The sequence below is a fragment of the Zonotrichia leucophrys genome, chromosome 3 (genome assembly GCF_028769735.1).
Source record: "Zonotrichia leucophrys gambelii isolate GWCS_2022_RI chromosome 3, RI_Zleu_2.0, whole genome shotgun sequence".
NCBI classification, from domain to species: Eukaryota; Metazoa; Chordata; class Aves; order Passeriformes; family Passerellidae; genus Zonotrichia; species Zonotrichia leucophrys.
Window position 1 is genome coordinate 10,148,709 of NC_088172.1, and position 21,684 is coordinate 10,170,392.

Sequence of the window (21,684 nt, forward strand, 5' to 3'; positions counted from 1 at the left end):
GATCACCAGAAACAGTCAGGCTGATAACTGATGGTCATTCTAGACCTGATGGGGTCATAAGAAGCAAGGATCTCAGACATGAACATGTCAACATGTCTTTATGGCTGTATTAGCATAACCTTGGCATTACTAGGTCTGTCCTGAAAGGTTGCTATGATACATAGCGTTCCACATTTTACATGAAAAAATAAATTGATGATGCATTAGAAAAATTGACAGAAAGTTATTATTCTGCATAACCTGGTACAGTAACATAAGACCAAATCTAATCTCACATATGAGAAAAAATTCATTTGTTTTGGCAGGATTTGTCAGGGGACAATTGTGGTTTAAATTCTGAACAGTATTTAGCTGATGAAATTGCCCACTCAAATACCAAATACAATTTTTTTAGAATTGAAAACAGGTATGTTTTTTTCATGAGCACAGAATCAACAGAACTGTATAGTCTCCCATTGCACTCATCCATCTTCACAATCTTACTGTTAAGGGTCAGAAAACACCCCAGCACAGCACCTGGGAAGAAAAATGACTGTCTTTTATAAAACATATCTAGTATAGATGAGATACACTGAAACATGTATAGAATGTTTGTGTTACCAATGCATTCTTCTAATCGATAAATAGTAATTTAAGGAATTGCAGTTCTGCATCATTGGTGCTTTTCAGTCTTCAATGTGTGGAGTACAGTTGGAAATAAATGTTTTCACCACTTTCAACAAATTATATTCTCCCTTAATATTTGTCAACTAAAGTCACAGAAAATACCTGATGAAATCTTAAGATGTAGTATTTGAAGTCTCATTTAACCTTATGAACACTTAAATTTTCCATTTTTGCATTTTCTTATAGGAATTTTACAGTTGTTAATTCAAAAATCATCGTTGTTACTATACGACCTGAGCCTAAAACTACAGATTCTTTCCTGGAGATAGAGCTGGCCCACCTGTCTAATGTAAGTACAAGGATAGTTGATATGCTTTTACAAGAGTATTTGCCAGATCAAATGAGAGAAAAGTGGTGTTTTAAATATCAGGTAATAAAAAGCAGTATAACTTCTAAAACTTAAGCCCAGGAATAATGTAGCCATCTTTGAAGGAATGTGTACTTGTTTCATGCATCCATATAAACAAAACAAAATTCATTGCTGTTTTGTGAATGTTGAGGGCTTTTGTTAAGCAGCAATTTCTAGTGAATAGTTTCCATTAAATGCATTCATGGTTACAATTGAAAATGTATTATTGAACTGGCTACTTAACCTTTTGCTCCCTGCATAGGTCATAGAGCTATAATTGTTCTTCAGGCGCTTTGTTCCTTTCTTTCATTATTTTACAGAAGCCAGTTTTTACTTAACCCATTGTAGCATACTGAAAAAATGCTTGGGTTCCAATTTAGCTTACAGTCCTCATAAATGCCTGAGATTTTTTTGTGCAATCATTTAAATTCTACACTTTTCAGGCTTTAATCTCACATTAAAAAGGTTATAAATGTGGGAAAAAAAGGCCTTTATTTCCAAATAAATGAAAATATAAATATTTTTTTCTTTCTCTTTTTAGCAGTCTCTCAGTGCTCACTGGGAGAATAAAATGCATCTTTGGTGGAAAAATTTTGTCATATACAATACTGGGAAAATAATGTTAAATAGCAAGCATGGGGCTTATTTGTGTGAAGGCACAATATATAAACTCTCTCTGTTTATGCTTTAAGAGCTAGCGTTAGCTTTGAATAAAGTCATAAAGAATCAGAAGAGACAGTTACTCAAACTTTTGAAAATAGTATTGCTATGCAAAAATCTTTAAAACTGTAATTTTTCAGTTAAAATTACTTACTTAAGTGGTTATATTGAAACAATTCACCTAGAGACGTTGCAAATATTTCATTCAGTAGCAAAATTGAAGTAGTGAGTCTGGTCAAAAGCATGAAGAAAACTTTTTGAACTCTGGATCTTTCATTAACATTTTACGCAAGGTTAGAAAAAATTATTTTGCCATCAATGGTCATTATGACCTGCCATTTAGTTCCCAGAAAAAAAACCAATGCAAAAAACATCTTAGTGATAGTTTGGCAGAGAAAAAGGAACAGAAGAACATAAGCTGAGCTGACTCATTACCTTTCAACAACACTAAAAGTGTATTGATGAAGAATTGTGTTGATTTGGGATTTTATGGTTCTCTGTTTCAATTTATTTATAAGATGGTTTAGGACATGTAGATATAATTTTCTGTTTTGTTTTATTTTCCTTCAGACCTAGATTTCATTGTCTATATTAGGAGAAACATAATTTTAAGATAACTTTTGTTTCTGTCTGATATTTTACTAAAGCTATTACAAAATATTAGCAGAAGTAAACACAAATTAATCCTATACATCAGAGGAAAAACCAATCACCTTTGAAATAGAGTACTTGTTTTGATTTTACTATGACCATTATTAAGAAGAATTTATGGTAATTTTCAATGCTAGATTTTATAATCAATTATTTTAACAATGATTGAGGGCCTATTACACAAATTGCAGAATATGACATTTATATTTTGAAACTGAAATCACTGCTTGCAAAAGTAACAGGTAAGGTGGCATGTAGGGTAACAGGTAAGAAAAAACTTCTCATTAATTTTGTCACATGCAAGAAAAGAAGTTTTAAAATTATATATGAAAATAATACTCATAAGCAATGTAAATAAATAAAAAAAATAAAACTCGTAAGCATTGAAAATATTTCTAGACCAAACACAAGCTAATAAAACAAGCACAACACAGGCAGGAATAGACTAATAAAAGGTTGAACTGCTCACCCCAGAAGGAGATATTCTACAAAATTCTTAGAGAGCGCTTTCTTTTTCAACTCTTTTTTATCAATCCCTTTGATTAATTTGCAGAGCAAGTTTTTGCCAAGTTTGAAAAACTTGGAAATTAAACTTCATTGTTACAAAAGATCAGATTAGAGACACTGATTGTCACTTTGCTTTGGCAATCTTTCAGTAGCAGAATATTAATTAATACTGTATGAGCTAGTGTCTTGCCAAAGCAAAATGATAATAACCTTTCCAATACATATCAGATAATTTCTCTTTTTTGGTTCAGTTTTTGTTTTATAATCCAGAGAAGCATCAAGTGCTTGGATCAAATTTCCATGCATGCTGTATTTATGTAGGATCTCAATCCATCTGAATATACAAGTTGGATTGACAGATACAATGACAATATATTGCTTCAGAAAATCTGTGAATACAAAATCAGTTATGTAATTTTAATATCTTTAAACATTTTGTCACTTGTGTTCAAGACTTAGCCTTCATAATGAAACTTTTTTCCATAAATGGAACTAAAGAAATAAGGCTGAAGATGCCCAGAAATAAGAATTTTTTAAATTTGAGTATTCCTTTAGAATCCAATTCTTTGCTGTAATTTTTTCAGCTGAAAGTAAGAATTTATTCTATTATAATATATTTCCATAGAATGAGCTTCATGTACATACATCAAGATAAAACCATTGTTAAAATATCTTTAATATGGGAACATTATACATTATTGGCTCACAGATTAAACATTATGTCAGTTAAATAGATTAATTATTAAAGAGAAAATATGTTCTCTTTCATCTGATTTTTTTAATATCTCATTATTATATTTGTTCTTTCCAAACCTTTGTTCTTACAAATGCTGTTCATTTATTCAGAACAGTTTGTTTGCAAATTAATTTAATGATGATATTTTAAGCATTTTGTAGAGCATGCCTACTAGTACATAGGAGTATATCCACACATTTGTTCTTTCACCTCCTTATCTATTGCCTAAATTAAGTAAATAAGATATTATGAAAAAAGATGGGCAAATGGATCATTTAAAAAGAGTTAATATGGCTAGTTAAAATCAGGCTTAAAATACCAATTTATCAACATTTATGATAATGTCTTAATTTTTTATCTAGTTTATTAACAAAACTGGAGGATTATCTTTTGGAGGAAGTGCAAACCACAACTGCATGTGCTGTTTGAGATATATTGCATGGTATTTGGATTTGTAAATAAATACAAATATAAAAGAAAGCTGACCAGAGTGGAATGTGGGTTGCAATGCATCATTGCTCAGTTGGTCAGAGCATTGTGCTAATAACAAATATCACCAAGGTTGTGGGTTCAATCCCCGTATGGACATTCACTTAAGAGTTGGGCTTGATGATCCTTGTGGACTCCTTTCAATTCAGAATGAGATCTGTGATTTAGAGAATGTGGTATTTGGTCTTATAAACTGTGAACATGTAGAGGAGTAGTGGCCACATTTTTCTAGTAGATTGATTAAAGGGACACCAAAGCAATCTTTTAAAAATATGCATAACTCAAACAGAATCCTATTTATTCTAGAGAGAATATGAACTCTCACCTTCTGACAGCACAGAAGTTTACTCCAGGGCCACTGAAATAACAGGCCAGCAGTAGCATAGGACAGGAAACTTTCAATGTGACTGAAAACCCTGGCTACAAAACACAGTTGGCATGGTGCTGGATCGCTGTCAGAGTTGCCAATCACATCTCAAAAGTTCAGTTTTATATGCCAGACAGAGATACATACACATACACACACACATATGCTCATTTTTGAGATATCCAGGTAATGTACTGTAGTGTACAAATCAATGCTACAGCAGTTGAAAACACTGATGAACACAGTGGCTGCTTCCTTAGGCACAGCTGGGGAATTAGCTGGTAAGAGCACTGCCCTCACAGACAGCCATGGCTGATGGGGGCAGCCCTACAGCAGCAGTGCAACATTGCCTAGAGGTACCCCAGAAGGGCTGTGAAAAAGGGAGCAACAGATTAAAGGCAAAGAAGCAAATACAGAAACAAACACTTTGTGGTCCCTGCAGTGCTTGAAGGGTATTTCATCAATTATCAAAAGAGGAAGTCCTAAAAGGGTGCTATGCCCTTACAAGCTGCCACTTCTGGTGGAACAAACTCTCCCACAAGACTTTCTTGTGGAACAGGAGTAATATTTATCCTGCTTCCCATGTTTCTGCCTAATCTCTCATTAATGACTGCAATGGCCAAACAAACTCTTTCTTTCCATTTGAATACATTTCAAAGAGAGTAAAGTGTGTGATCTGACAGCAATTTTATCATGTTTCAGTTTTCTGCAAAGGTTTTTACTCCCCTCTATTTTGTAGATTTCTTTATAATGGACATTTTTTGCTGAAAGTGTTTTTGTATTCATTCTATTTGCACTGTGGGAATAGCCAGCATGAAGTGTATTATTTCCATTGCTGGGAAAGGCAAGTCTTAGATCTGAGAGATGCAGAGCCTTACTATGATGCAGCTGTAGAAGTATGTTTTAATATGCATATAGCTGTATCAGATTTTAAGTAAAACTTCTTCACCTAGACTTACGATGCAAATTAATAATCTTTGTAAAATTACATTTGAAAGAAATTTAATTGTGCTCTGAGTTTCTTTTGTTCCCAATTCTTACCCTTCTATCTCTTAGTCCATCAATGTACCTGAGAGCTCCTGGCAAGTGATGCAGGACCTGCTCTCCAAATCTCAGTTGCCCTATTATCCACTGCTTTGTCCTGTGCCCTCTTCCCCTTCCTCTTCTTTATATTATAAATACTTCAGGGAATGGAGCATCCTTTATTTATGTTTGTACAGTGCTATGTAAATATAAAGTGCCATAAGTATATGTTGGTTTTAAATATTTATATTCTACTCATAAAATTCAATGCAGTCAGCAAAATACTGAAGTAGACATTCAAAAATTCCCTAAATGCCTTTCTCACAAGCACCTCCAAAAGGACCTTTTTTATCTTTGACATAGAGGTAGATGGAATCATTTAAATATTTAACAGATTTTTACTTTACAGGTTGCCATGCTTTTCTATAAATAAATCATTTTTGAGAATAAAATATTAAGGTGTGCTTTGTTTATATGAAAGTACCTTTATATCTACTGCATCTACACTCATCACTAGCATTGACATCCACAAATAGCGAATTCCACCTGTTTCTTCAAATCACTTATGATTTTTTAAAAATACATTTTTATTCCAAATTTTATATAATTTTTTATGTAGTTCTGACTCCTGGGAAGATCTAATGCTTATGGTGAACAGGAATATAGTGCTGCCATTTTGAGTACTTCTAAGTCAATCTGAAGGAATTTTTGTTTTGTCTCTACACTTCCTAGGCAACAAAATAAAAATGAACAATTTTACAGATAATTCAATTTCCCAAAAAGTTCACCATTGTTCAGTGATTTGTAAAAAAGTACTAGATTCCCATTCTGTTCTAAATCAAATCAGGAATTTTCCACAGACTTTGAAGAGGTGGGAGCTGGTATTGTAAAGCTCAACCACAAACAAAAAAACCCCTTTATTTTGAGAAAACCTCTGCTGATTGAGGACCTAATTGACAAAACTTTTGGACACAGAATGTGGGGTCTGGGAATCTAAAATCCCAACCTCAGTACATTTTGCCCAACATATGCTTAAACTTTTTTAAACCATTACTGATTTTGACATCCTAGTTCCTAAGGAGTCTAAAGTACTTCCTCTTAAAATACCAGAAATGTTCAGTCAAATCTCCTAATAGATTAACTATTATCTCATATTTTACTTCCACTAGGATATACCAAATAAACAACTTCATGCTTTCCTTATCTAAGCAGAGAATGCACATATACTCTGCTCTGAGGTTCAAGCGCCTTCAAAATATTCGGTAAGAATTAACCTTAAGATTTTGCTATTTCAGTGGCATCAATTCATCAGAGTATGAGGATGATCCTGTAGGAGGTGAACCAAACAAATTTTTAGGTCAAGCATGACAAGTATTTTTTGCATACAGGTAACTAATAGGTCTGTTTGTTTTCTTCTTAGGGCACATTGAATCCCTACTGTGTGCTGTGGGATGATTCAAGAATGTAAGTGACAGATTTTTGCTTCTATTGCTACAGCTCAAATATTACAAAGTACCTAACAATATTTAAATAGTTGGTCAGTAAACGGGTTGATACAAGGACAGAGAAAGTGAACTTTTGACAGAATGGAAGTACTGAATTCTCCAGTCCCTTGGTTTCCTTTATGCAGTTATAAAAACTGAAATATTGCAATATCGCACCAGAAAGAGACTGTTCACATAGTAATTTTAATTTGCTTTTTCAAGGTTAAAATTAGAATGGCTAAGGACTGTAGTTCCTTCATGGTAGTTGCTGAGCAACAGGCAAGTGGGTAAACGATGAGACAAATAACTAAGGAAGACTCCCATTTCTGTTACTGCAGGGAGAAATACAATTTTCAAGTGTGATCCCCACAGCAATCTTCATTTTAGTAGGCTCAAATTTTCATTTAAGTTCATTAAAATAATAGCTGTATACTAAGCAGTGAAATCTTACTATTAGTCTTCTACATTTTCTAGTCGATAAAACTGTTTCCCTTCTATAGCAAAAAATAAATATCTCTTTCCCTTCTATAGCAAAAAATACAATGTTGCTCTAAGAAAGCAAATTGGTAAAATCCAGTTGTGGTTCAAAATTGATCCTAAGCTTGTGCAGTTGTAATTTGCTGCATTAATCTTTCACAGTAAATTTCCCATTAAGGTCAAGATGAACTTTGCATCGATGCAGATTAGGTGTTTCAAGAAGGATCCCTATATGGTTGCCAGGTTATTGTTTTTTAAAGGTGATGTTGTACTTCTTATCCAGGTATATTTTATATGTCTTATAATACAGACTTATCTGCAGTGTTAGAATTGCATGATTTTTGTGATTTTGTGAGTGTTTTTATCCTTGAGCTTGGATTTACACCAGCACACTGATGGCTGAGAAGCAGCATTATAGTACAGAAATGTGAAACTTTGGACATGATACTAGAAATCTTTCCAAATACAAGTAATACCATGGTCTGTGCCTCTGCAAAGAATCATAATTTGCCAGTAACATCATAGTATTCAATTTCCATTAAATCTGTGGAATGAAGTACATACTTCCTATTATGCATTATTAGGAGCACATAAAATGCAAAAGATTTGGACTACATTCTTTGTTTTCTCTTCACAGTATTTTGCTTATACATGAGTGATACAGTGCTTTGTTTATAATTTTTTATATGGGTTACTTTCAGTACTGTGTATTTAGAGCACATGCTCTGATTTCACTGTTCCAGTCCAGAATGTCAAAGGCACATTTGATTATAATTAGACTGCTAAAAAAAAACTCCAACACCATGCTGCATATTTAACAATGTGATTAAAATATTTTATTCAGGTATTTGGGAGGAATGTGTGAAGTAGTTGCAAACAAATGTATTTTGTACTTGCCACTTGTTTTGCATTTCTCTTAATATTTTCAATGTAGAAGTTCAGTGCTACATATATGTACTGCTTTCAATATGATTTAGAATCTAGATTGAAAAGTAAACTTGTGAAACATCTAAAATTTACATAAAGCTTACATAAAATAGTCTGAGGTTTTGAGGGAGAAACATGTACTTTTGTGTTCTGAAGGATATCTTTTCTAGGCATATTATTTAATATTAGATATTGAATATGTTAGAAAATATGAAGACTGGGGGTATTCTTGGAGACTTGTCCATTTTTTAAAGTGATTTGAGCCCTGAAATATTCCCAATAAGATGTGATGCAGCAAGGTCTGCACGGACACCAGTGTCACTTCTTTTGAAAATGTATGTGTGATATTTTTTGAGAATGTGACATTATCTCTTATCAGAATGTGCAAGAGCAAGAGCAAACTTCTACTTTTTTCATCCATCCCTTTGGAGAATATCTCTTCTCTTAGCTTGTTCAAAATACATTTTCGTCATTTTTATTATTTTGTTTCCTTTTTCATTTGGACCATTTTATTTGTATTTGTATTTGGTTAGGAATATTTCAGAATTTGTACTTTGACACTGTGAGTTTTAAATTATGAAAGCTCTATAATGCTGAGTCAATTTCTATCACTTATAAATCTAAACAAATAAATATGTAGAGGACTGTACAATTAGTTAGGTGCTCATGATTATGTTGGGTTTTTGGTGGCTTGGTTTTCTTTTATTTTTCTACTTTTTCTAAGCCTTGGGAATTAGTTGTCTTCACCAGCAGGCAACTGGATTTGATGGATTAATAGCCTAATTCACATTGCAAAGCCTAGAGAGCTGTGATGTACTCATGTCCTTCCAAACGGGATAATTTTTGCATAACCAGGACTTGGCAAGCGTTTTGGAATAAACCCAACAAAAAGTAGTCTGCTTTAGCTGAGGGTGCTTAACTAATCAATAGTCTGTCATGAGTCAGGTATTTTAAATTAAGTGGTTTTCAGATGAAAACTGTGTTTGCTTTTATCACTGGTATCCAGCCAGCAGCAACCTCTAATGGGTTTTTCCACCTTTTTAGCCACTTCTCCCACACCTTTATCTGCATTGGAAATTCACATTTGGTAAATGATACTCCTTCCACTGATCTTGTCAGTTTAATACTTCTCCAGCAGCAAGGAAGGCTTTATCTACCTGGATTTGGACATGATTTCAGGAGGCTGTACAATGATTACAGTTCTCTAACTTCCATCCTTGAAGAAAGTTCTGGATCTCTGGGATGTTTAATCACACCAGATCATCAAACTTATTCTACTGCCATTGGTATCTGTGACAATTTTGTCATCCTTACTTCAGTAAAAGTATTTTTCATCCATTTTTTCTATGAGATTTGGTGATTCTTCCCTCTGATTATGTTTTATAAGAATTCCCATTTATCAAGCTGGCAGCCTTGTGCCCCTTCTGTAGGCATCGAGTCAAATGTGTGTGCAATATCCAGACAGTGAAACTGAAGAACAAAATAATATGTCATGTATTAAAATCAATACAATAATGCAACATTTTATTTCAGTTTATTATCCCAAAATATAGGGCACATCTCTCTGTGGTGATTGAAGCCAGGCTTTTTTATGATTTCTGGTGTTTCCTTTGATACTTCCAGCTTCCCTACACAAAGCTGGTAGCACCAGTTGTATGTAAGTGGTGATTTTTTCCCCCTCAGAAATGAGTGATAACTTCACCTACTCATTTCAGAAAATGTATTCAGATGTTGCCTTCAGTAAAATCTCAGGATCCTGAATGCTTCTCCATCTAGTTCATAGGAAAATTCTTGGAATATTTTTACTTAACATTCTAAGGAGAAACAATTCAGTTTCTTAAACCAATCAATCAAAAAAAAATCAGAAAGAGTTGTGTCTTTTCTCTTTGAATTACCTAGCATGAGCAAACAATCTCCACTGTCAGGAACTGTTTGTGATCCATTAGTTCAAGAGTCTTAGTCCACAAAGAGAAGGAAAAGAAGTTGGTCAGGTACTAGCACGACAGAAGTGATTTTAAGGATTTTAAGTTGAAACAAAACTTGAAAGCTTTTCTTTGTCCTTCCTAGCTTTCTGGAGAGGAAAACAAGAAAGGATAGGGAGACAGCAAAAACAGCCTCATCCTACAGTTGGGTTGCCTGTCCTGGCTGTGTCTCCTCCCAGCCTCCCAAACACTCCCAGCCTCCTCACCAGCATGGCAGCACGAAAAGCAGAGAACGCCTTGGCTCTGTGAAAGCCCTGCTCAGCAGTAACAAAAACATCTCTATATTATCAAGCCCGTGTTCAGCACAAATCCAAAACATTACTCCATAGTAGCCACTGTGAAGACAATCAATTCTATGCCAGTCAAAAGAAGCACAATGGATCTCTAGCATCTATGAAAGTTTGTCCTGACAAAATCAATTATTTGTCTTAGAGGACCCAGCCCCTGGAATCTTGAATCAGGTGCAGAATTCAAAACACAGTAGGAAGCTGGAAAGGTGCCACAGTACTGAATGTGGGAAGTACCTCCCTCACATGCAACCCTCAGCTATCACCACTGCAGTGAGGGCAGGGAAGGTGGGGTAGATGTGTTGGGCCACAGAGTGGAAGGGATATCTCACATGGCAGTTTCTAGAGTCACCAACTGAGTAACAGAACAGTGCAGCTGGTGTTTGTTCTTTTAGAAATGTGTTGGACATAATGTGGGCACATGTGCTCTCCACAGGACAGAGTCAGTTGTTGCTGATGTTCTCCACATCTGTATGCAGTGCAGCACGACGTCTCACAGCACTGGGTAAGGAAAGGGCTTTAGTATTCTGAAGCTCTGTCTGCCAGTTGCTGCAGAAGGGTGTTATAGCAGTATGGCAGTGTTTTATTTGACCATATGTGTGCTCATAATAGCTTGTGCCTGCTGACTATACAGTTGGAAGAAGTACAATGCAATTAGCTGAAATTTTTAATATTGCAAGAATTTTGACCTGGTTCAGTTTCAGATTAGGACAAATGGTACATCTGCTCTTTTTTTTTTCCATATTGCTATGCAAGTTTCCATGGGCAGGGGCTTAGATTTTCTACCCTTAAGCTATATGAAAGTATGAATACCCATATATGCAAAATGACAAAATGCATGCATTTATATAACTTTTTGATTACACTCTAGACATATTTTAGCATCCTCCATTAAAGAGGGTTTAAAAAAGTGTGCAATTACTTTTTTTTTAATTATCCCCTATGGCTTTTAATTGTTTTTCTCCCGTTGTCCCTGGATACCAGTCTGGAGAAATAGTCCAATAAATGAGAGTCTACCAGCTAATTTTCTGCAACTCAGCTTTTCAGTGTAACCTGGTATGCACACCAACAAAAAACTTATGCATTTTGTTGCCTGGTCATAAAATTTACAGGGAACACCGATCTGCTATGTGTCTCTCCTCTCCACTTTGATTTTTAAAACTAGCACAATGGACCACTAAAGGTTTAGGCTTTTTTTTTTTTTTTGTCCTAGCCTTTGAAAATAGGTTGTGTCAAACTAATAATCAAATCATTAGAATATCCTAAGTCAGAATTTTCTTCTGAAAATGTTAATAGTAGCCTTTCCCCTCTCCTTACTTTATGTTAGTTCACAGTCATATTGCTTTTGTCCCCAGAAAGATATTGAGGAAGTTGAATGACAGTAAGTATAGTTTGGCAGTACATGCCAGATAAAGCTTTGCTTCTTCCACTGACTGCAGTCAGTCTTGTTGGTCCAGCTTTACAGTGAGACTTTACTCCTGGCACATTTTTCAAGGCAGAAAATTCTCTTTCTATGTTAGTTTCTATGCTTATGTTCATTAAAGAAGTTGAAAGATAAATGGATAAATGCCTCCTTGAACTCCTGTTTTTATGAAGAACTTTCCATACTGGAACCTGTGTAACAGCCCCCTACATATTATATTCCTGATAGTCCTGCATAAAGACTTGGAACACTTCACAGAATCATGTTCTTTTTCATTAAAACAGTATGAGATGAAAAACCTGATCCAAACTCCTTTGCAGACAACCAAAAGGCTTTGACTGATTTGAATCAGATCAGATCAAGTGGAGAACCATGCAAGCCATGTAAGACCTAAATTTAAAAACTTTTAAATTCACAAACTGTTAAGATTATACTGTAATGTAGAAAATTAATTTTGAAATATTGCACAATATAAATGGAGTTTCTTTATGTTGAAAAAGAGTCAGACCAAAATTTTCTTTCCTTAAGTCACACAAAATGAATCAGTATATATGGGAGGAATTTATAATTTAGTACTTTTTTTATAACACTGCTCTTCACCAACACCTACACGGCCATGAACAGAGCTTACATGGTGTACTGACTTATAACAAAAAAAGAAATCAAATTAATTCCTGATAATAAGTTCACTTTTTAATTCTTACAGGGTGATTAATCAACTCCATTTGTTGAGAATTCAATTGCTATTTATTGCTGTTATGTAAATGTAGATTTTTCACAAACTAAAAATAGTGTTTTCTTGTAATATCAGGCAATTTAAATTCTGGACTGTAACTAAAAAGAACCAGTGATTGTATTTTCATAATCAAATTTAGAAATTATAATTGGACTTTTGACAGATTTTTAGTGCATAATGAGGACAAAAGATAATTGAGCAGTTTGAATAAACTTCACTACAGGAAAAAATCAGTCATATTTTGGTTTTGTATCTAGGTTTCCAGAAAAATTCATGTATTTTACTAAGTCAAATAAAATGCAGTTGTTTTTTTCTTCATGAAACTTGACCAAGAAATGCAAAAAACAGGATCTGCAGATCCACCATGATGCTGGCCTTGGGCTGACTTGTAGAAGGAAAAAATGTGTACCAAATAGTACAGCTTTCAAAAGTACAAAATAGCACAATTGAAACTGCAAAAGTTTAGCAACCTTTCTCATTTATGTCATGTACCTCTTAAAAGTTTTTGCCCCTGCAAATTTAAAAGCAATTTAACACAGAAGTTCATACCATTCTCCATGGTTTACATCTAGGGGAAACCAGAGCATGATGAAAGCAAAGCTGTTCATGCAAGTTCACTGATGGTAGAGTTCCAAATTCCTGAGTCCTGTGTGACAATGTTCCCTACCTCTTCTCAAAGCCAATATCATTCTCCTGCCATGAAGCAGATCTCTGAAGTTTGAATAGTTTTATAATGATATTGCTCTTTCTTTTTTTTTTCCCCTCATTAATTCTGATGATCTCAGGACCGTTGTCTCTTTTGAAGAATTTAAATTTAGCTCTGTTTAGCCAACAGAAGTAATGCAGAAGCACTAAAGGTCCTTGTATTATACCATCATTAAATAAAAATAAAACCTTATTTGGCTTATGCCACCAAAGAAGTTGAATAATCTGGGGAATATTTGCTTGTTCATGTGAGAAGAGCTGTGCCCCTATTCCTTTGAAAATAGGGGTACAGATCATGTGCATGAAATTGCTTGGAAGTAAATCCTATTATTTGTTACTTTTAAATTTATTTGCAGTCAGTTAAAAAGAAAAAAGCCAAACAGAAGTACAACTGGTATAAATATAGGTAGTTGTAGTAATATGATAAGGAAAATATAATACAATATCATACAATGTATTTTTTAACATTTGCAGAGTGTAGGTTTGCTTGTCTTTACTTGAAAATGTGTGTATCTAATTCTCCTGAATTACTAAGTAATCCCTCTGATAAATCAAACATCATGCAATTTATTGAGTCTGGTCTGTCTTACTACAAGTGTTTTTTGGCAAAATGACCTTAAATAAATATTTGAAATTATGTTTTAAAATTCATCTTAGAGGTCATCTTCCAGCTCTATCAGTTGTTTTTGAATTGTCAACATTGAAATTTTATCTCTGCCTGATAAAACCATAAAAACTACATCAAAACCAGTCAAACACATGTCCAGTATAAGTCTGCCATATGTTACTAATCTCTATCACAAATATACATGTTCTAATGCTGTATCAACATCTCACCGACCTCTCACGTGTCTTTACACATAATTAATCTTTTGCTGAATCTCTGAGCCAAAGTTGAGTAAAATGAGCAGATTGAGTTAAATCTCTTCCTGGAGCAGTCACTAGAGGGAAGCAAAGACCTTCACGTGCCTGTTCATGACGTCAATCAATGTTTATGTCCTCACTGACAAAATCTGGTCAGTATTCAATCTAAAAATTTTAAAAAGGCTTATTTGGTTTAAAAAAAAGTCTTTCAAAAACAAAAATTCCCTGTGGGTTATTTCCAGAGGCCGTTGTCGTTTAAAATATAGAGTTGTTTTTGAGAGTCATGTTTTCAGAATTTGAATCTAGACAAGAAATTCAGTGTAGAGTGGATAAAGAAGACAGGTTTAAGATTTTCAGGCTTTGAGGCATCCTAATATTCAGGAAAATACATTGAAATATTAGTAAAGTAGTAGCTATGCACTTACATCATGTTACAAAATCTAAAATAAAATACCCTGTTTTCTTGATATTTTTTTGTTGATTCTCCCTTAGTTATTCATGCTTCCATTCAATTTTGTTTCCCCTTTGGTAAAGCTCATCCTGTATAAGCAGTTCTTTGGTATATACCAGATAAACAGATCAAAAGAACATCAGTTCATTAAATCAAACTACTTCACCATGTACTCTGTCTCAGCACAGAGAAAGCATAACGTGTATATATCAACTCATATTTATCTTACAATTCATGACAGATTATACATGGAGGAGGTTTACCATATACTATATTTTTACTGTAGTTAATTCAACCCAGTTCTACTCAGGGAGGATGCTATTTAACTTACCATTCTCTCCCATGAGCTAGGCTGGTTTAATTTCTTTAAAACAGAAACATTCAAGGGCAATGTTGCATTTGATGAAGTGGCCTTTGATTAAAGGAATATATCTGATATTAATTGAATTAGCCATAAAACTGAAATTACTAGAAACAAGGATTAAAATAATGTTTCTGGGTTTATCAGTTTGAATTCCAAATTATTTAAAGATTACAGGGACATTATTTGTACAACTTATCCATTTGAATAGAAGATCTTTTATTAAGCTTAAGCTATGCAGGCTGGCCAGACCTTAATGAGAATAATACAAATGTATATCAGGATTTAAGTGAGTTTAAATGGAAGGTAATATGCTAGATGAAGAGCTCCAAGCAAAGCAATTTCACAGAAAAACCAAAACTGTTGTGTTGAATAGCTGCTAGATTATGGCTAAATAGATTTTTAGCTGAAAGCATGGTGTAGTTGTGATGGTTTTTTAATGTTGTCATCATCTTCTCTGATAATGTTGAGTAAGAGAAATTTCCTGTATAGCTAGTTAATGAAATGTAATATACATATACATTCAAGTGCATGTGCTGGGAATAACATTCTGCAATCATGCTATTATTCAAAGTAATGGAGTACATAATATAATTCTAAATTTCACAGGCTGTAGTTATAATTCTTGATGCTACATGTTTTCCTAATGATGCAATTTCTAGTGGTTGTCTTTTCTGTTCTATCTACCCATAACTATGGAAGCAAAGCAAAATATCTCTGCATGTAACAAAAACATGAATCAAATTGCCATCATGTGACTGTCAGTTCATGACTTAACATGAAAATTATCCTGGTGTCAAGTTTACTAATGAATCCTTAGATGGCCGAGGCTTAAAACTGGATTTGGAAAATAGAACTAAAATCACACTGCAAATATTGACACAAATCCAGGAGTCATTCCATCAACATGAATGGCAATAATTAAGGGATTGCATGTACTGACATGTAGAGCAATAGAGAACTAGAAAAATAATATCACTGCTTATAATGAATCTGATATATTTGTATGCTTAGCCTGTAGAGTTCATTATTTTGACCAGACTTAAAACCAAATCCTTTAGGTTTATACTTAGTCACAATTGCTATTTTGATTGAAATATAGAGCTATTAAACGTCTTTTTTAAATGTTGGTGTGTAGTTCTTTGATACCTTGTTTGATACCTGCTCAGTTTTAATCTTTATTCACAAAAATAAGATATTATTTTAATACATCAAAATAGCTTAAAAGGTAAATATATAAAGTATAAGATAATAACACAAAGAAAAATGCTTAAAACAAAAAAGAATTATTTCATTTGCACAACTTCTGATTATATTTAGCCAATATAGTGCCCTGCAGCTAGTAGAGAAATTCTTAAAAGAGAGCAAGAGTCAGCAGCATTCAGAAAGCAGTCTAATCTCTTTTTAAGCAGTGTGTACTCTAAAAGTTGTAGCATGCACAGGAGAAAGTTGATAGTATCTTTTTCTATGCACACCACATCTTCAGCCCACTCTTCCCCTCCCTCCCATTTTTTCTTGTAAATGGACAGCCAAACATCAGATATTTTAGATACACAATTGTGTGTGCTTACACACATACTTCTTCATTCTATGTACATGCAGAGATTAAAATCTTTGAGGAATAAAGCATGTAAAAATGTTTACCACTACCCCCTCAAGAAGTACAATTAAAAATATTGAACATCCATTTCTTTATTTTATTATACAGCAAAGCATGCTCTGTATACTGCAGTGTATATTATCTGATGTCAGGTTCTACATGCTCTCAATGTAATTCATATTGGGGAACATATACTGATCTTAAATTAGATAGCAAACACCTCTTGTATATTGCCTCTGCTTTGTTGCAAATGCAAGAGAAAAGCAATACTAAATCTACAAACCACTTGTTTTTCTCTCTTTGTTTATCTATCTATCTATCTATCTATCTATCTATCTATCTATCTATCTCTTTGTCTATCATGTGTCTATCATTAATCTTTCTTTACTTAATTTGCCTGTACAGTTGACTGTTAGAATATGTTTTATTTTTGTTTTTTCATCTGAAGCAGACTAATCTGCTTTTTTTTTGTAACTGATTTACACAAGAAAAATGTCATTAGACACGACATTCTTTTCCTCTGAGGTTCTTCTAGTAGATAGAAAAATTTTCATCACAGTCAAGGAAATATATGGATTTCTAAATATAGTGAGCAAGTGTTTCAGCCAAAATTAGAGAACAAGGTGCTCTTAGGTCCACAACCCTGTGACCTAGCCACCAGAATTGCCTGTCTTTCTTTAGTCTAGAATATGTCTAGCACTTGTGAAAGGACCCATGTGATTCTCACCTTCCTGCAAAAATAGAAACATCTCTTGTGTGTCATTTTAAGGAGCTATGAAAGACTAGTGTGTAGATGCACAGCTATCTAAGAATGATGACAGAAGATGAAATCCCAGACAAAGACCATCTTAATCTCTGCAAAACATGGAAGTTGCTTGTTCAGACAATTGTGGGGAAGAGCCAGGGAGAACTGGGAGTGAGGTGAGAAGGCATTTGCTGACACATTCTGCTGTGAAAGGAGTTTCTATAGATGCTGGGCATTCTATTTTAGAGATACCCTTCTGTTACAACCTCTCCGTGCCACTGCCAGCTCAAACTATTATCCAAATGTCATTTTATACCCTATACAACTAATGCTCCTTTTTGGTTTGACTAGACCTTTACAGTTTACTTTGATTAATCCAATTGTTTCTGAGAAAATAAATATCACAAACCCAAGGAAAACCCAGTTCAATGTTCTGAGGAAGTGAATAATTTTTTTCGTATTGTTTGTATTTGATTTTGAAGTGTAGGTCATCAGTGATCAACTTTAAACTGATGTTTTTAGTAATTTCTCCTCTAGATTTTTTTTCTGTTTAGTTTTGTAGAAGAGAAGGTATTTTTTTGATATGTTAATGTGTTTGAATAGGCCTTAAATTTAAGGGTTAATATTAAAGCCTCAATTTAGATACCCTAATACAAGCATGTAGAACAATTTCAGTATATATGTACAGAAGATAGGAGAAAATATTCACCTTCAAAGCAGGGGAAGGCACCAAAAGACTTCTTTAGTAGTACTTTAGTAGCGCTTCTTTAGTAGGAAATTTGATCAATTACTAACAGCAGAATCAACAACATAATTGAGAAAACACTCAGATGTCTATAGCTGCAAGTGCCACTGTCATGGGGTACCATATTCAAGTGAAGTGTCCTCTAGGCCGTATAGATTGTCCTGGCAAGATGTCCTTTGACCAATGGAAACTTAAAAATTTTACATACCTATAGGTACTTATATTTAGAAGTTTCAATACCAGACTGAATTCTGCACTATATATAAATTTCTACCTCAGCATATGGATTTTTAAATTATGTCCTTGGGGTAAACACATACTTAACAAAGAGATAAGGATGACCTTTTGTAAAATAACCCATGGTCAAAGTCTTTGTGGAGTACTAAGGATTCTCACAGCTTTTTCTTTCCAGGAGACAGCTGTGACCATCAGACTACAAATAATGATCTCATAAAGCTGTATAAAAATAATAAGCATAATTTAAAATATGGTATATATGCTGTTGACATTGAACTCACAAAACTAGGTATAGAAGAAAGAGGTTCAGAAATAAATTAACATGGTGTGCCGTTAGATTTTAGAGATACACATTTTCCAACTTTGTAAATTCATTGTTAAGGACGTAGTGACAACCAGTAACTTAATGAAGGAAATGTCCTCCAAAGGCAACCTAGAAAATAGCTGTATCTTGTCAGAGGACAGGCAATACATTGGGTAAAGTTAATAGTGGAAATATGAAAAGAATTTGGTAGGCATTTTTGAATAAAATAAAAGGAGAAATGAGTCCTCATAAGGAATAAGACATGCTCTGAAACATAATGTCTAATTTCTAACACATAGTTTGTAATGAGAATCAGGATGTAATAAATTTGCCTTCTCTCCACACTTGGGTAAGATACTGAAAAATGTATATTTGTGATCCTACAAGGTTGATTATATTCCCATAGCATTTTGGGGGCATTTTCTGCCCTGTTTACAGACCTATTTATGAAGTGAAAGAACTTTAATGTATTATCAGCCTTCCATCATGTTATCACGATAACAAGTAGAGATTACAATGAAGTTGCTTAAGTGGTATACAGTCAATCTATTATCATTATAACAGCTTTTAAGTGAAATGGTCTGATATTCACCATAATCTTGCATTACTTTTTGAATGCCACAATTGATATTGAACAAATTATTGTATTACTGAAGTGAGAACAAGTCTAGGATTTCATACATGTGACAATACTTTGGTGGGGATTTTTTCTCCTTTAGTGGGAATTTTTTCTTTTTTTTTTTTTTTTCCTAACTGCAACACAACATTTTGTGTGTTTTTAGGTAGTTTTTCAGATTTTTTTTTTTTAGATTTTAATTCCTGTCACAGTATACTATTAATGACTTTATACAGGCAAAGATTCACTCAGGCAAACATTTCTGGCTATATGGTTCCTCTGCTGTACTTTTTAAACAGTGAGATGGTCTGACTTTTGTGAAGCAGGAAACCTAGTCTGATTCTGTATTGTGACACAAATTAAGAATACAAACTTCCCATTACTTTTTTAATACCGGTAATAGCTCAATGGTTTTGATTGCCTCTCAGATCATTTCCTATGGGCCAAAACCTGAGAAATAACCTTGTTAACCTTTCTTAATTAAAGCGTACTCTAAAACATAAAAGCTGTAGCTGAATGGCTGACATCACACTCCCCTTTCCCCTATCCACTGATATGGTGCTGTTATTTTGTCATGTGAATGGAAATTAATTTTATAAGCCAGCACTCACACTTACAAGTAGAACCCATTTAGGTGCAAGCATCCTGGTTGCAGGGATTACCTATGTCAGCAAACAGGACTACATAGCAAAAAAACTAATTAACAATGAAACATGACCAGATGCATTATAAAAAGCCTTTAATGAATTGTATCTTATAAATATGACAAAATTGGTTTTCTCTACCCTGCACTGAGTAATTGCTATCATGTTTGGAATTTGCTTGCTCTCAGTTCTCACTTAAACTTCATATTTTAGTCTCTTCTTCATTATGCTGTACAGGACATAAATTCTGATCATCATTAAATCACTTTTTTATTACATTTTATGCATTCTTTCCAGAAGGATGTGTAAAAATAATGAAATTTTAGTCTGAGGGATATTTTGCCCTTTACAATAATGTAATCAGTGAAATGTGTGGAAACTCCCAGGCAGTTACTTGAGTGGTAAAAGGCAATGAGTAACATAGGGATCATATTTCTTTCCAGAGGAAAAAAAGTTCTGGTTAACAAATAATTCGATATTTACTTATTTTGCTCTTGTGCATGCAATCAGGTAACTTAGAAATATCTATGTAAAGTTATTTTTACTTTAGCCTATGTGCTTTTTTCCCTCAATCTTCTGGAATTCTGACATATAAAGTCATCTTTTAGTCCTGCAGATAATGTTCCTTGTGTTTGCAACTTGCTCTCTAACTGGGTGAAAATGTTAAAACTTTTTACAAGTACTATGTCAATGACACTTGCATTTTTTTTTCCATGAACTATGAGAAGAGCAGATTAGCCTCTACTGCTAATTTTTAGTGAAAAAATGTAAACCAAAACCACAATATAGGAGAATGCTATATAGCAGACACTCCAGTTAGTTATGTAAGTAGGTTCATTACCTTCAGTCTATGTGAGTTTAACTTGATATCTGCACATTAAACGAGCTTGTCTGTCAAATTATTGGCACTGATTGTCTACCTAAATTTAAGCTCCTGCTTTGTTGAACTGAGAGTTCTTTTATCATTCATCTGCTGAAAGAAAACTTCAATAGGTTGTTAAAGGCCACAGTACATCTGTAGCTAAATTTTAAAACAAAGAAAATAGAACGTTTAATACTAAGTGTACTCCTGTGTTAAAAAGGATTTCTCAGGTAAGAACAGAGAACAGTGATGCCATCCAAAAGTTTAGTAGTTTAAGTAGACATAAGTAGACCCAGTTTATAAAGAGATAGATTAATTTTTGTTTTTATTGTAACTGAGATATGCTTATACAGGAAAAAATAATTTGTAGTAGTCTTACTGACCATCTGACCATTGAAGTCTTCATCTTCTGTTTTAATTGTACGCTTCCTTCCTCAATAAAACTCCAGGCAAGACATCTAGATGCCCTTGAACAAAATTTAAATTCATCAATACATACAGGAGAGAATTTAATACACTGTAACCCTTTGTCCAAATAAGGGCAAAAGAAATACTACACTTTTCTGAAAAGAGTCTGCATCAGAATGGCATTATGAAGTGTCATATCTTCTCTCAGTGACTTTCATTTACCTTTGGATGGGTTTATGACTAAAAACAAACAAACGAATGAGAAACAGCCAGTTCTCACTATAAAACTTCAGTCAGAGAGCTAAAAGTCCAGGGTGTCTTTTCTGCCAATCAATAATTCTTCCCATTGGAGTGAATTCACAGAATTGGTAAAGATGC

The 21,684-nt window shown here is 33.9% G+C and overlaps 1 protein-coding gene across 10 annotated transcripts in view; it reads left to right on the plus strand.

Moving 5' to 3' along the window:
* The window catches only part of ADGRB3 (adhesion G protein-coupled receptor B3), a 445,880-nt gene that overhangs the window by 265,433 nt on the left and 158,763 nt on the right, over positions 1-21,684 (plus strand). For all 10 annotated transcript variants that reach the window (XM_064707320.1, XM_064707325.1, XM_064707328.1 and 7 more), the window contains 2 exons: positions 853-955; positions 6,869-6,912. In XM_064707320.1, coding sequence (XP_064563390.1) covers positions 853-955; positions 6,869-6,912 — 147 coding nt within the window. The remainder of the gene's footprint in view (positions 1-852; positions 956-6,868; positions 6,913-21,684) is intronic.